The sequence below is a fragment of the Athene noctua genome, chromosome 5 (genome assembly GCF_965140245.1).
Source record: "Athene noctua chromosome 5, bAthNoc1.hap1.1, whole genome shotgun sequence".
Lineage (NCBI taxonomy): Eukaryota > Metazoa > Chordata > Aves > Strigiformes > Strigidae > Athene > Athene noctua.
The window spans coordinates 28,801,663-28,815,997 of record NC_134041.1 but is presented as its reverse complement, the minus strand read 5'-3'; the positions used below and the strand labels follow the sequence as shown (position 1 = coordinate 28,815,997).

Below are 14,335 nucleotides of genomic sequence, written 5' to 3'. Positions count from 1 at the left end.
AGCGCGGGGGCATGGGGGGACGACGCAGCTACACCCCCTTCCTGCCACACCCCCTCAGCACGGACACGCCCCCTCAACTGCAGCACCGCCCATGCGCAAAGCCACGCCCCCACTCTAGTCCCGCCCCGCCCCAACCCATCCAATAGCTCCGCCCCACCGAGCCCCCCACCGTGATTTAGCCCCGCCCCCTTCCCCCCACACACGTGACGCCCCCCCCGCCGGGGCGGGGCGGCGGCGCAGGCGGCGGCGGCGGCCCGGTGGGCGCGCGCCAGGCCAGCAGCCATGGCGGCGGCGGCAGAACGGAGCCGCCTCAGCTTCCCGGGTGGTACCGGGGCCCTGGGGCGGCCCGTGCCTATGAACCTCTTCGCTACCTGGGAGATCGACGGTTCCAGCCCGAGCTGCGTCCCCAGGTAACGGCGGGCGGACCCTTTCCCCTCAAGCGGGCAGCCCCCAGGGCCTCGTGGCTGGGCGCGGGCCCTCCGACCAGCCGCGAGGCCCCGGGGGCTGCTCCCTCAATCCCCCTTTCCCCTCAGCTTTGCTGTCCTTCCCTCAATTGGAGGGTCTCTTCTTTCCGCTCTGGGCTGTCTCACCCCTCACCGTTACCACAGCGGTGGGCGGGGCTCCCCCTACTCCTTCAATGGGTTTTGGGGTGCAAGGAACCCCCGAGCCTAAAATCTGAGGGGGAGGAGTGCTGTCCTCCGTATCAGGTCTGTGAGGGGGGGGTGTCTCTCTCACAGTGTTTGACTGCCCCCCCAAAAAAAACCTGTCATGGGGTGTGTGTTGGTGGGAGGGTTTGTGGTGTCCAGCTCCTCACACCAGGTTGTGCTCTCTGTGCCCCACCGTCCCATGTGAGGTCTCCTGTTAACGGGGGCTTTGCCTGGTAAATGCCCCACATTCATTGCCTCAGGTGGGGCATTGATTTCTTTTCTGCTGTTTTTTCACCTGCTTCCAGTCTCGAATCCGTCCACGTCTTTGCTGTATGTGCATAAACACGCGGATGTGATCCCTGCCTGCGCTTTTCTTAGTCTGCATAGGAGGAATCCCTCTTAGTTTTTATAAAATATGCGCATTTCAAGTCTGGCTTTAACAGACCGCCTTTGAGGATTTAAACATACCGAAGATGAATCTTTGAAGTGCTCCTGTGTCTCTTTTTTTTTTTCTTTAATGGGGACGCAGCAAGTGAGCAAAAAGGGAACAGGGTCATCAGGCTGATCTCGCAGGAATGTAAAGCTTTGCAAGCTTTACACCCCCCCTCAAATCTCTCTGTCTTTTACACCCTCCAGAGAGCAGGTTGGACTTGATGGCCATACCCTTGTCTTGGCAGGGTTAGCAGCTTGCTTGTGGGACCAGTAGCTGTCTTAGCTTAAACACTACCCACAATTGTAGTGCTTTGACATCATGGGTTAGGAAGATAGCATTCGGTAGAAGAAAACCTGAGTCCTGCAATTGCAGATGATCTTGGTTTATAACAGATTATCTGTGCTGCCAGCACCTTGGAAGTGTCTGTTGGGCGGCAACTTTCTCTGCTTATGTCTTGTTAGCCTTTCTTCTCTGCAGCGGGAGGTCTTGGAAGGGGACTAGCACCAAGGGGAACGTGCCTCTCTTCAAGGAGTCCGTTTGCTGCAGAAGGAGTTGCCTGTATGGGAGGAGCTGGAGGAACAGTTGGTGCACTTTTGGTTTTAGCACTGGATTCTGGTTTGGTTTGCATCAGTCCTGGTGGTGTACAAAGGACGTGGAGGCCCTCTTGTAACGCTGTTTTGAAAACTGTTCTCTCTGTTGCATCCTTGGTTACACGAAGGCAGTTAGGCTTGACCTCATCCAACGTTGTATCTGCCTGTTAAACTGAAATAAAAACCCAAATGTCTGTTGCTGTCAAGGACTTCTAGTTCTGCATTATCATTTATGCTGATAGTTGCAGATCTGAAAACGAGCTCACAACATAGCTTGCTTGTTTGCAAATCTGTAGATGACCAGAAAATGCAGTGTAAGGACACTGGCCCTGCCTTGATGTAGTATTGTGGCAGGGGGTGTATCTGCACAGGACATTTAGAGTGGGTCCTGGGTGCTTGAATTGTGGTGGACAGTTGGGCAGCACATTGCAAGCAGCTGGTTGAAGTGCCTGGAGGAATCTGGGTGATGCAAAGGACGTGTGGGTATCTGGGCATGTGGGGCAGAACTGCACTTTGAGGGAGAAGTCTTAGAGTCCCTGAAGCAAGCTGTGAAGCAGGGGCTGGTGAAACTGCTCAGATTGCATTCCCTGGGGCCTGAGGCATCAATGGGAGAACTGGGGAAATTGGGACCTTCTAGGAACACAGCTTTTGTATGAGGGAGTTTGAGTGTAGTGGTAGGTTCCTCTGGTTTCAGCCCTGTTGCTGCCATCACCTTTGCCTGCTGTTCCTGGCTGCCCTTTTCTCCTAAAGCTCGGGGGGGATAAGCGGACATCCAGCTGCTGCATCTGCCCCTGCTGACTGAAGGAGCAGATCTTTCCACAGTCCTGCTAGACGTGGACTGCCCCACGTGGGCTGGGCAAGTGTGCAAGGGCTGCATGCGGAGTGCAACGCCTGGCAGGTCTGCAGTTGTAGCTGTGAGTGCCAAGTGGTTTTTGTCAATCTGAAGTGAAATCAGGAGCTGCCGAGGCTGCGACTTCTGCAGCGGTGTTTGATTGCACAGTGAGGTGTGTGCTATGCTGCCTGTGCTGGGCAAACACTGAATTTTGTAGCAGCAGCAGGGGTGCAGAGCCTGGACGCTCAATTCTGTTGTTTCTAATCATTTAACGTCATGTCTTGTGATACTACATTGAGTCCGTGCTTTGCATGTCATTACAGGGTTTGCAGCAAACCTCTCAGCCAGAGCTTTAAGTTATACTACTGCCTCTGTAATTTAAGTTTATATTGTAATGATTTTTCCAGTGGCACAACGGCATTTAAGGTTCTTTGTGTAAAAGCAGGAGAGACTGGGATGAAAACTGTTCTGTGGGGGAAACAATATTCAAAATGAGCTTGTTCAAGCAGACGTCTGTTGGGACATGAAAGGAGTATGTGGAGGAGAGTGGGCCTTGGTGTGTGGTCAATTACTGTCGAACTGCCTTGGTCTCTTCTGAGATTTCCACCAGTTACAAGTTCCTCTTGGGGTTTCTATTGACAAGAAAAACCTTCCTAGTTGAGAAGAGACTTGAACTTGGCAGAAAGTCAGAGGATTCATGGAAGAGGGGCATGTGTTTGGGGAGGGAGTGTTTCTTCCTTCCCTTTTTGGTGCAATAAATCTTGGCCCATTTCTAAACTGTTTCTCCTACAGTAAACTGAAGCAGGAGGGGCTGGGTGGAAGCAGCGCCTGGAGTGGGCTGTGCCTGCGTTGCCCAAAGTTCTGTGGGTGGGTGTTGAGGTGGAGGGCCTCATGCGGATGTGGAGTATGCTTCCCAGATGAAGGCTGAGCTGGACTGTGGGAGGGAGATCTCTGAAGCAATGCTCTTCAATGCACTCTTCTTTGACGGGTGATTTACTGAAAGCCCATTTGGCTTGGGTGGGGTGTCAGTAACATCTGGAAGGCTGCCTTGGTGCGTCCATGGAGTTTCCTTGTGTGAAAAGGCTATGCCTAAACTTAAGGAAGAATAATAGCGAAGAGTCATAGTGTTGTTCTGCAGTTGTGTGTTTTGAGTGAAATCCAAGGTTAGGTGGTGTTTTGCACTTGTGCTGGTCTAGCTTTCTCATCTGCCATTCACAGAAGTGATTTCCTGATTTCTTTCTTCAGCACGTGTAGCTCCTAGGGATTTTGACCATAGTGCTTCTGAAATGCAAGTACTTTCTTTTAGTCATACTAGAAATGTGACTCAAATTGTCTCTCTATCTGGGCGTAACTGCTACATACCAGAAGGGAGAGATGCCTACCTTTTTCTGCTGTCTCTTTCTTCTGTGCATAAATATTTTCCTTTGAGGAAGGTTACATTATGTAAAATTCTCCCTACCACCTGTAAAAACTGAGAGTGATTATCTTGCTGCAGAGAATCAACACTTTTCCCCTCAGCTTTCTCACTCTGAAAAGTAAGAATTATTCTGTGGATTTTGTGGTGGTTTGTTTTATTTTTTCCTTTCTGATCTCTTAATGTAGCTGTGGGTGTGAATGGCAGGATGCAGTACTGTCCCATCTTGAAGGAGCTTTGTGAGGAGACAGCACGATGGGGAGGCTGTCTAGATGAAGAGTGGTCTTGGGGGGGAAAGTTTTGTTGGAAGGAGGTCTGCTGGAGCAAGAGAAGGTGAGGGTGAGTGCTCCTATTCAGAATAGGGTTTGTTTTAGGCTACTGTCTTAATTGTCGCATACTTGATAAAGTTCCTACTAAGATTTGAACTGTGGAGTATATTGAGACTGAACTGCATGTGGAGCAGGTGTGACCTGGCATCCATGCAGAACAGACCTGGGAAAAGATGGTGCTGGAGATCCGAGGTTGTTTAGAGGCACTGCCTGAGCATTTTGCATGCTGGCTTGCCTCTGCAGCTTGCCTGCTAGGTGAAGAAACATGGAGGGAATCCATGTGCATCCGCTGGACTCAACAGGAGATTGCTAGTGCAGGGATGTTACTGCTCAGCATGCTGGGGGATGGCCTCACAGCATGCAGACTTTCAAACCAGCCCTGGTGTGGACATCCCCAGGGGCGATGGAAACTGCTTGGGGTGAGGCTGTGGATTCACAGCAGCTGAGTGGATCCTAACAGTTTGCTCATGCCCTGGGTGTGTGCTCCTCTCCCTGTGTCAGCCCGTCTTCTTCCACTGATCTGTCTCGCTGTCACTTCCTGTAGGTTAATGAGCTGCCGTGGTTTGCAGAGGGGTCTGTGAAAATGTAAAGGCAATGTCAGGGATGTGTGACCAGGAAGGACACAGTGAGGACTGCTGAGGCATGGAGCCACGCCAGCAATCTGCATGTCTGTACCCCTATGTGGTGTTAATTCCCTCTCCCAGCCGAGTGCTGAGGGGGTTGTGACCTGTGTGGAGTCCATGGCAGGTTGTTCTCCCTGTGGGTTTGCTGCAAATGCGCTCGGAAGGGAGAGGCTTTGCCTCTTGGTACGGAGGATGTGTGCCTGCACTGGGAATGGGAACTTCTCTTGGTCAGTTAGAGCTAGAGTAATAATTACTTGCTGGAGTAATAATTATGGTAAGGTAATCCTACATAATTAAAAATGCTGATTACTTCAGGTAGGGAGAGATGTTAATTTAAATATATCTTAACCTCCTGATCTATTGGTATTTTAACATTTAGGAGAGAACTCTTGTTTGTTAGGATAACTCCTAGCATGTTCCTTTGGAACTGACTAGATTTTCGGTACATTTGGAACTAGGAAAATGTCTGATTACTCAGATGACTAGGTACGTTTCAGAAGTGCTTATTTGGAGGCTTTGTTTTGACTTTGTTTGAATAGCATGGAATGCCTAACATTTTACCACTGAAGGAAATTGAATACAAATGAGTGCACAGGATAGGCTCTAAAAAAACTCACTAAGGCCATGTTGAATATTTGAAATGCATGAGGAAAAGCATCCACAACTGAGCAATAGAGATTAAATTCTTGGGGTAAAGTGCAGTGGCCAAAACCAACCCCTTTATTCTTGGAGCCAGGAGATCCTGTTTCTCCTCCTTAGTCTTCGTGGAAGAGATCAAGACCAAAATAACGTTACTTCAGGCAAGATCAACTGATCCCTTCATGCTCCCCATGTAAATCCTATCACAGCAGTTGCTAAGTTTATCACTTTGTACAACATTACTGAATGTAATTTGGACTCTTATATTCAGTGGAAAAAAATTTCTGTCTAGAGGCTGAGTGAATTGCTGGAGTCAAGCTTCCAGTTAGATCTATTTTGAGTTGCCTTTTAGCTGATGTAAGGGGAAGCTTGTGCATATCAAGAACAGTTCTGAAAAAGTTTTAAAATCTCAAAGCTGTTAGCAAAAGGTCTCTGGATGGGGTTGTGCGTGGGTTTCATCTGGACGCTTTGCACAAGTGCAGTACAGAAGGGTGTTGGGAGTGGAAGGAAAGGGCTGCTCTTTTGAAGGGCCTCTTTCCTTGCCTTCCACAAAGTGAAGGTGCCCAAGGGACCTTCCCCTCGTGTTCCCTGGCAGGTCTGGTCCGTGCTCCTGCAGCCTGACATGACAGGAGGCGACCCTGCAGCTGCTTGTCCAGGAAATAGAAGCTCTGTCGAATGGAGCCGTTGTTATACCACCTTTCATCAGCTCTGAACATACGGATGATTTCTGTGGCAAGCTTGTGGCTGTATCAAATTAGCTATGAAGTGATTTGCATAATAGATTAATCAACCAGCAACAAAACATTCCTCTTTTCTGCCAAGAAAAGAAAAGCAACAACTCCGCTGTTACAGGAGGCCATTATGTTCCTTGCAACCCTTAATCTTTCTTTCTCCAAGAGCTCTTCGTGTTTTGGCCTTGTGCAGGAAGCTGGCCTGCTCACTGGCCTTATTTGCGTCACATCTTGGCAGCTTTTTCTAATTCTTTCAGGCCAAATTTTGCCACCATTATGGTGACCTTCTAGGGAGGGTATTTCCTATGGAATTGCTGGCAGACTGCCAAACGACTCTGTGTTGCCAGGTCCTCCGTTAGCTTTTGCCTTTCCATTGACTTACTAAAGAGGGTGAAATTCCTCTGGGCCCCTCATGCTCCTTCAGAACTGCCACATTTCCCTGGGAAGTCAGGGAACAGGAGGACAAGGGGGAGTGGGGAGCCTCAGAGAGCATGTAACTGTGAGTGGGCAGGAACTGGTCACTGTATTTTATTTTCCCTGTGTTTCTACCTGCCTAGAAGCCAGCAATATGAATTTCCTAACCTGTACAGACCTCCTGTGACTCCAGATATGACATCTGTGTGTCCGTGCTTGGTCAAAGAATTGTCACCTCCCAAACAGTGTTGGAGGAGTTTTAGTCCAAATGGATTCTAACGTGTAGATGATAAGAGGCTTAACTGCCTAATTGAATGTGATAGCGTGAAGCTCCCCTCATGGTGAGGTTTAATTGGATTATGGTACTGTACGGTGATGTGGAGGCTTGCAGGGCATGCAGCCAGCTTCTTGAGGAGAGAATGGATCCTTGCTAATCACTCATTCATTTAAAACAATGAATTGCCTAGAGAGCTCTGGGAATGCAGCAGTCGGGAGCCCTGGAGGAGGGATTCCTCAAAAATGAGGGTGGGTTGTTGATGACTGCTGCAAATGTAGACCCTGTCCTTGGGTCTGTGCAACTGTAGTAGAGGGTCTGCAGATCTCCCTGGTGAGCCCGAGTCTGGAGACAGGAGGAGACGATCTCCTTGTCTTTGGAAAAGTAGGTGCATGGGCTCTCTTGGTGCGAGCTGGAGTCTGGAACCCATTTCCTCTAGAACCACTTCAGCCTTTCCTGCAGCACTTTGTGTGACTGTGTCACTTGTCACAAGCTGTGCCTTACTTCTGAGGTGGTCTGCTTGTTCCCTCTCATCTAGCAGCTGCGAGTCTGCAGGCCAGTCTGGTTTCAAGTGCAGTTTCTTGCAGAGCAATAACTATTTTTGATCAAGAGCTCAAATGCCAGTGTTGGACATCCCCTGCTCCAGTGGGAAAGCAATCTAATTTTTAAAGCCTGCAGACTTGGGCTCTGAGAGCAGCTTGTATGGTGTGAAGTTTGCTTGGTGGAGCTTCTCATGCATATAAACTGGGGTCTGCAAGCCAGAAAATAATGCTGTTGCTTGCCAGGCTTGGAGTAGTGCCAGGCAGCTGCTGCACCCTTGCAGCACCTATGTTTTGGGTGCAGCTCCCGGAGGCTTGTGCTTTGTGGTGTCACTGCCTGCCAGAACTGCGAAGTGACTGTTCTTGGAGTTTTTGCACTGAAAGTAGGAATGTTTGTTTTACTGATATTTTGGAAGAGTTTGAAATCTGCATGGTTGCTTAGATCTGATTTCAGAAGAGTTGTCAAGGAAAATAGCATTTGTTCTCCTGTAAGCAGGCAGATTAGCATAAAATACCAACTTTGATGTGTGCAGTGTGCTCCTCATTCTTAGGCTCTGTGCTGGTTTGGAGAGTTAACTGTTTGTCTCAGAGGTTTGAACGTACTGGGAAATGCCCCCAAGGCTGGTGTGTGCCATTTGGGCAGGGAGCAGCACCCCACTGGGAGGTTTTGATCAATTTGTACTGTCTCCTGCAGCAGTTTATAGAACCATAATAAAGTGAAATAAATTAATGTTACCGCTCTGCTGTTGCTGGGAAATGGTAGTTTAGCCACCTTTTTGCCAGTGCTCCAAGCTGTGTGTGACCCCCTCCTCCTCCCCCTTCCCCTCCAAGCTCTAGTTTGGTCTCAAGATAAACCAACTCCCCTCTCTTGCTCATTCACCTTTTTTTCAGTCAGGTGCTCTGGAGCTTGTAGGAGTAAGTGGAAGGGAGTAGGGAAGAGGTAACACTGGTGTTTAACCAAAACCCACACAGTTTGCAGGTCCTCCTGGGCTTTGGGGAGGTAGTTTCTTTTGTTTTAAAAAGAAGAAAAAAAAGGAACAAATCTGGTGATCCAGGATGGGTTTTTTAAGTATTGCTGAGGCTGTAATGGAGGGAGAGGATCAAGCGTGTGCCTTTGTGCAGCGTAAAGTGAAATGTGTTTTCACTGCTCAGCAAAGTACTTTTATTTTGCCTTTAAAAATCTTCTGAAGAAAGACACTGTCTCCTTCCATCAGATCCCTTTGTTTTGTTAAGCTTTACTGTTCAAAAATCCTTCCCTGCTCTTATTTTTCTCCAAAGCCACTGCTGGTAGGTAAATGTCATGTGCAGGAGAGATTTCTGAAAGGATCTTTACCTCCACATGGAGGGCTGCAAATGGAAACATGGGAAAACCATGGAGTTCATAATATGCTTCTGGCCTGTGTTTCAAGGGTTTCTAGTGCAGGGCTCATTAATGGCCAAAATGAGCTGCAGTTTGCACATACACTTGTCTGATAGGTTTCCCAACAGGCACTAGGCCAAATCTAGATATAGAGCAGAGAATAACCTCCATCGAGAGATTCTTAGGAAGCCTTATCTATATATAGTCTGTATCCCCTTTCTGCTGAGAGGACAATCTCTGCCTGGGGAATGCTGTTAATGCAGACATACCCCAACTTCTGAGAACCAGACAAAGGTCCGCAAGTGTCACATCTGCTGCATCCTGTGTGAGTGATTCCTAACATGTCCTGGCTCCTGCTGTGGTGGGTTGCAGTGGGGAATTCTCTGCCAAGGCCCCAGCTGCACTACCCTGTGCCGTGACAGTGCTGTTGTGGCAGGCTGGTGACACGCTCCTGCAGCCAGCTAGGCTTGGCCTCTGTGAGAGCACATGCAGCAGCCAGAGGGAACAACTGCCAAGGCTGGAGCACATCATCTGTGCGGAGCTGGTGGTGCCTGCCTCTTTGGAGCATGGTGGTCTGTTGGGATCTCTCATTAAAGTGGTGACATCATAGCTTGGCAATGACTTGTCATGAAGCGGCTCTTCTAGGATTTTTATGCCCGTGTAGTTCCCTTTCTTGCAGCTGCTTACCAGGGCATACCCTGAGAGGAACCTGCACAGACATACTGCTTCTTCTGGAATGAGAAACAATTTGCAGTGCTCAGCCCACCTGCTTCATCCTAATGCAGAAAAAAAGAAAAAAAAGACTAGCAGGTGGCTTCAATCACAGAATCGACTAGGTTGGAAAGGACCTTGAAGATCGGAAGTGGGAACACACAGCGAGGTCGACAAGGCTGCCCTTTCACACAGTAGTGTGGTCTCCCATTAATTTATATATGGGTGCAATTTCACAATTAGGATGTCTGGGGCCATTCCCAGCCAGCCTTCCTTTTCATATAGTACGTGACTTTGTCGAACTGGTTCACCACCGTGTTTCATAGCTGGCAGCTGCTGAGGATCAGCTGTGGAGGAGCACAGCCTTCTTTCTGCTGAAGAGAGTTTGCTGGCCACCTAACACTTTTGCGGTGCATCCTCAAACCAAAGAAGTGAGAGTCTGGGGAACTTTTTACCAGCTTGAAATGTTGGTCTATGAATAGCTCACGAGTTTCTTGTTGGACCTGCTGGAGGCATGACTTCTCTTTGGATGCATGTGACTCTGAGATTGTGGGTCTAGGTCTTTCTTTTTAAAAAAGCAGCCTCATTTTCCACACTGGAGAGGTGGATTCCTTTCTCTTGTCTTCTAGGGAGTTGGTCTGACAGCATAACTCTTAACCCTGTTCAGGCTGGAACCTTGATAAGACATGCTCTACCTTTCCTAAGCCCACAAAAATCATAAGGCTGTTGGAGGACATCTCACACACATCTTTACAAATATAGCAGGATCATTTGAGGTCACTCGGTCTTGAGTTTCTTCAGGGAGAGCACACTTCAGCTGGAGGCTGTGCTAGAGCTAGATTTGACTGCCTCTGGAGGGGCTGTTCTGAAAATGGGTGTCTATAACATGGAGTCTAATCTCAAGCGAATCCTGCAAACTTTCCAGCTCATCAGATACACGTGCAGTCTTCATTTCACCTTGTCACATGTGTCCTGATTTCACTGCTGCCTCAACCATGTGAACTCAGTGGTTTGTAATGGGGACAGGGATGTTACCATTCTTAGCAGAGCAATTGTAGCTGCTTCCTGGCTTTGGAGAGCCAACATCAGGGCTTTCGACCTTTTTACTGTTCCATCTGGGCAGTGGGTAGTTGTAAGACACCAGTCCCTTGCCTATTACAGCAATGCTCCAATAGCTTGCTCACTGTTGAGCTCTTTCTCAGATGTGCATAGAATTGACACCCTTCAGGTAAGGTTATAGCTAGCTTTTACCAGCTCCTCTGAGGCAGATGTGTCTGGGGGCTCTTTGTAACCTACCTGCTTAGGCTGCTGCTTGCCAGCGCCTTCTGCCAGTGCAAGCATTTGAGAATTCACATGGTAGAGCGGCCCAGGGTGGGATTTGGTGGGTGGAGGTGAGGACGGGGGTTGTGTTTCAGTTTGATCATGCTCTGCTGTGCTTTGCTGCATGATGAGGATGGAGCAGGTAACCCATTTAATCTAGTGCTGCTGCTGGAAAGTCATCAAGTGGAAGCCATAAGTGGTTCTGCATGTTCCCAATGTTTGCACCATGTTTCTAATTTAGCAGAGCTCCTCTTTAGGCCAGGGAAATTACTTTTAATTACCGTGGGAGAAGTCCAGTCCTATGATTAGAGGCTTGTGTTTTACATGAATGCTAGAAACCCTGGGTGGTCCAAAGACTTGTGTGTGTTCTCTAGCAAAGGTCTGCCGTCCTCAGAGCTGTGGGGTGGATCAAGAGGAAGAGATGTCTGGGGTGGAGGTGATCTTTCCTTCTTTTGGGCTTTAGGAGGTCATCTCTGGTGGGAAGAAGGTTTTCAGAGCCAAGCTCTTTGCAAGGAGATTCAGACAGGTGCTTTCTAACTTGAATAATTGACAGTGTAACCAAAGCTACTGGAGATTGTTGGGGATGTAACTGAATCTTTCACACCGATTCTTATGCAAATTCAAACGTGTGCTCCTGGTTTCTAATGGGACATCTACAAATACAACTGGCTCCATTCAGAACTCCGCATCCACGAACTGGATCTTTAACTGCTAATGACTTTATAGTAAGAGTGTGGTTTGCAGAGCTGCATCTGCAACAGTTTCTCAGTGCCGCTCTTACCTGTACATGTGCAGTTTCCCTGTAGATTTTACATAAGTGACCTGTGGAGATTCTGGCACATAGTTTGGTGTGTTTGGTGCTGAAACTCTCCATTGCCAAAGTAAGCTTGAACATTTCAATGCTGTTTTCTTTGCTGATATATTGAGGCTGATTGAAGGTAAGTTAAATGACCTTGAGTTCTGCAGAAAATAATTTGGTGTATTTAACACTGAGTGCAAATAATCTTAAGTTTCTACCCAGTAAATCTATAACTGAGTTGATGAGTACATTTGATAAGTATTATTTTGGGCTCCTGGGGGAGATCGGTGTCTGCAACCTCCTGGCATAGCTGCGGATTAGACTTCTTTTTTTTCATAAATGTGCCGTGTGGTAATGGAGTAGTTGGTCAAAACCATGTGGGCTTAATTTCTTTAAAATATAAACAGCCTAGAAATGTTTATGTACAAAATATCTAGCCAGTGACTGTAAGCATTTTCATGTTTCTACCAGAAATGAAAGTAATTATATAATAAGCAAAGATTCATATGACTTAACTTGTTTCCCATCTGGTGTTAGTTAAATTGGTGTTTTCATCTGCATGACCTCTTGGGGTGGGGAGAAATTATGAATATAGAAAATGTGGCTGAAAAAGACTTTTCCTTGATCATCTTCTAGCCCATGTAAAGGCTGGAAGAGCTCTACTTTACAATCCCTGACAGCTGCTTGGAGGTTGACTGTTCCCCCTCTGCTGTGGTCCATGTTACTGGGTAGGTATTGTAGGAGTTTTTAAACAGTTGCTTTTGGTTTACAGAGGAGTTGCCTGTCCTGTATGCAGTCTTTCCCCAGTGTATGAATTTATAGTCAGACTAAATAGTTTAACTACAGCAGGAAGAGCTTCCGTCTTAAAACCAAGCTATTGTTAGTGCATCACTTATCATAAATTGCTAATACTTCTAATCCTGCTCTCTTCCCAGGGCCCTTCCCACTCCTCCATCTGCCTGCTGATTTACAGTTTTCAAGGTCTGCTCTGAGTTTCTTGGGGTTGTCTTGCAGCCTTCCTCTGTCGTCTCTTCCTCTTGGACAGGCAGTTTTCAGTGTCAAAGGGATCATTCTAAAATGTCCTCTTTAATGAAAATATACCTGTATGCTTTCGAACTGGTAGAAAGATGATATGCTGCTTTCCCGATCGAGTTGCACCCAGTGCCTTAAAATGAAGGATTTGCAAGGAAAGCTGAGAACTGCAAGAACTGCATCATATATATTTTATGTTGCTAGTGGCTTGCTAGGGGCTGAGCTCCCTTTTATTTGCTCTTCTACCTCTTCCCTATGCTGCGCCTGAGAGCGTGCCAGAATTTAAGGTGCTCAGATTTCTCTTTCAGGCTGGCAGGATCTGTATCTTCTTTCTGCCAGGGTTCTGCTTTATTTTGCTTAATAGAGTTGAAGACCATTAATGTAGGCTTTGTCCTTGCTTCACAAATAGACTTTGAGTGTCTTCAGGTACTTGGATAAGCTTTGCCTGCTTGTGTTCAGTCCCAGTGAGGATCTGAGACAGCTGCTTGCAGATCAGAGGATTTTTTTCCTCCCAACGTGTAGCATTCGGTAGCTTAAGTGTAAAGCCTCTCACTGAGACAAAACTCTAGTGGTTCTTTACCCTTGGCCTATGGGGGTGTGCTTGAGGATCAGAAGCCTGGCCAGTGCTTAGTTCAAGCAAGTGGGTAGAGCTTTTTCCAGGGAGAAGGGATTTCAGAGGTGGATTTTCTTAGTTCAGCCTTTGATCAAGCATGCTTCTGTTTTTCTGACACATAAATGGAAAGTCCTGCTGGGTGTCCTTAGAAAAACATTTATAATAAGCTTTTGGTGTTCATTCAATTGTTTCCTTGTTCCAGGGTCATAACCTAAACATACATGCAGCCTGGCAGGGCTGAGCAGCTCTGTTTATGTTCCTGCTGCACCTGTGTTCGAGGCCAGATTTCTAGTGCTGGTCCCTTGCCACGCACGTGGTGAATGCGAAGTGCTCAGCTCTTCCCGGTGCCCCGCACAGATGCTGATGGTACCATGTTTTGAAGATGAACCTGCCTTGTCTGGGTTTGGATACTTAAGTTTGCTTTGTAGCATTGCTGTCCTGCAGGTAGCCTGGTTCCTGATGTTTCTACCTTTGTACAGTACTATCATTCAGGAGGATCTCTGGATGAAAAACCCATTGCATCCAAGTGCTCAAGTTACAGGCTCTGGTCCAGAGCTGGGTTGTGAGTAGGTTTTGCCTGACCTCACCAACGTCCCAGCCACGTGCTGCTTGCTTTCTTTGGTATTTACTTCTCCCCTGGCTTCTCTCAGTGTTGCCACCGGCCTCTGTTGTGGTTTTGAGCAGTGAAAGCAGTGCGAAGTGTTTGGCTTCGCAGTGGCCTTGGAAGTCAGTGCACACTTTCCTGCAGAATGGGTCTGCAGGACCACCAGGTAAAACCACCTGGTGAATATTGGTCAAGTCATACAGTTCTTCACAGGGCTTCTAGAGTGGCGGGGAAAAGGTGTTTTGTACATTGTGTGTACTCTTGAGTGCCATGTAAATAAATGACTGGCAGCAAAGCAAGCAACTGCGCAGGAATCCTGCTTTGCTTAGCTTTGCTGGATATTGGGCATGTGTTTGAGCCTGCCCCCACAGTGACCTCTCAGAGGTAGCTCTTGGTTTAGGACACCTGTAAGATGATTTCACTCTGCTTTT

The 14,335-nt window shown here is 47.7% G+C and overlaps 1 protein-coding gene across 7 annotated transcripts in view; it reads left to right on the top strand.

Moving 5' to 3' along the window:
* The first annotated feature begins 199 nt into the window (after positions 1-199).
* PACS2 (phosphofurin acidic cluster sorting protein 2) overlaps positions 200-14,335 on the top strand; it is an 83,224-nt gene continuing 69,088 nt past the window's right edge. For 4 of the 7 annotated variants that reach the window (XM_074906816.1, XM_074906817.1, XM_074906815.1 and 1 more), the window contains exon 1: positions 215-410. In XM_074906816.1, the coding sequence (XP_074762917.1) occupies positions 283-410 (128 nt within the window). In that variant the 5' untranslated portion in view covers positions 215-282. Of the gene's footprint in view, positions 411-1,541; positions 1,662-14,335 lie in introns of all 7 variants that reach the window. The other 3 variants (XM_074906818.1, XM_074906819.1, XM_074906820.1) reach the window with 3 other exon arrangements.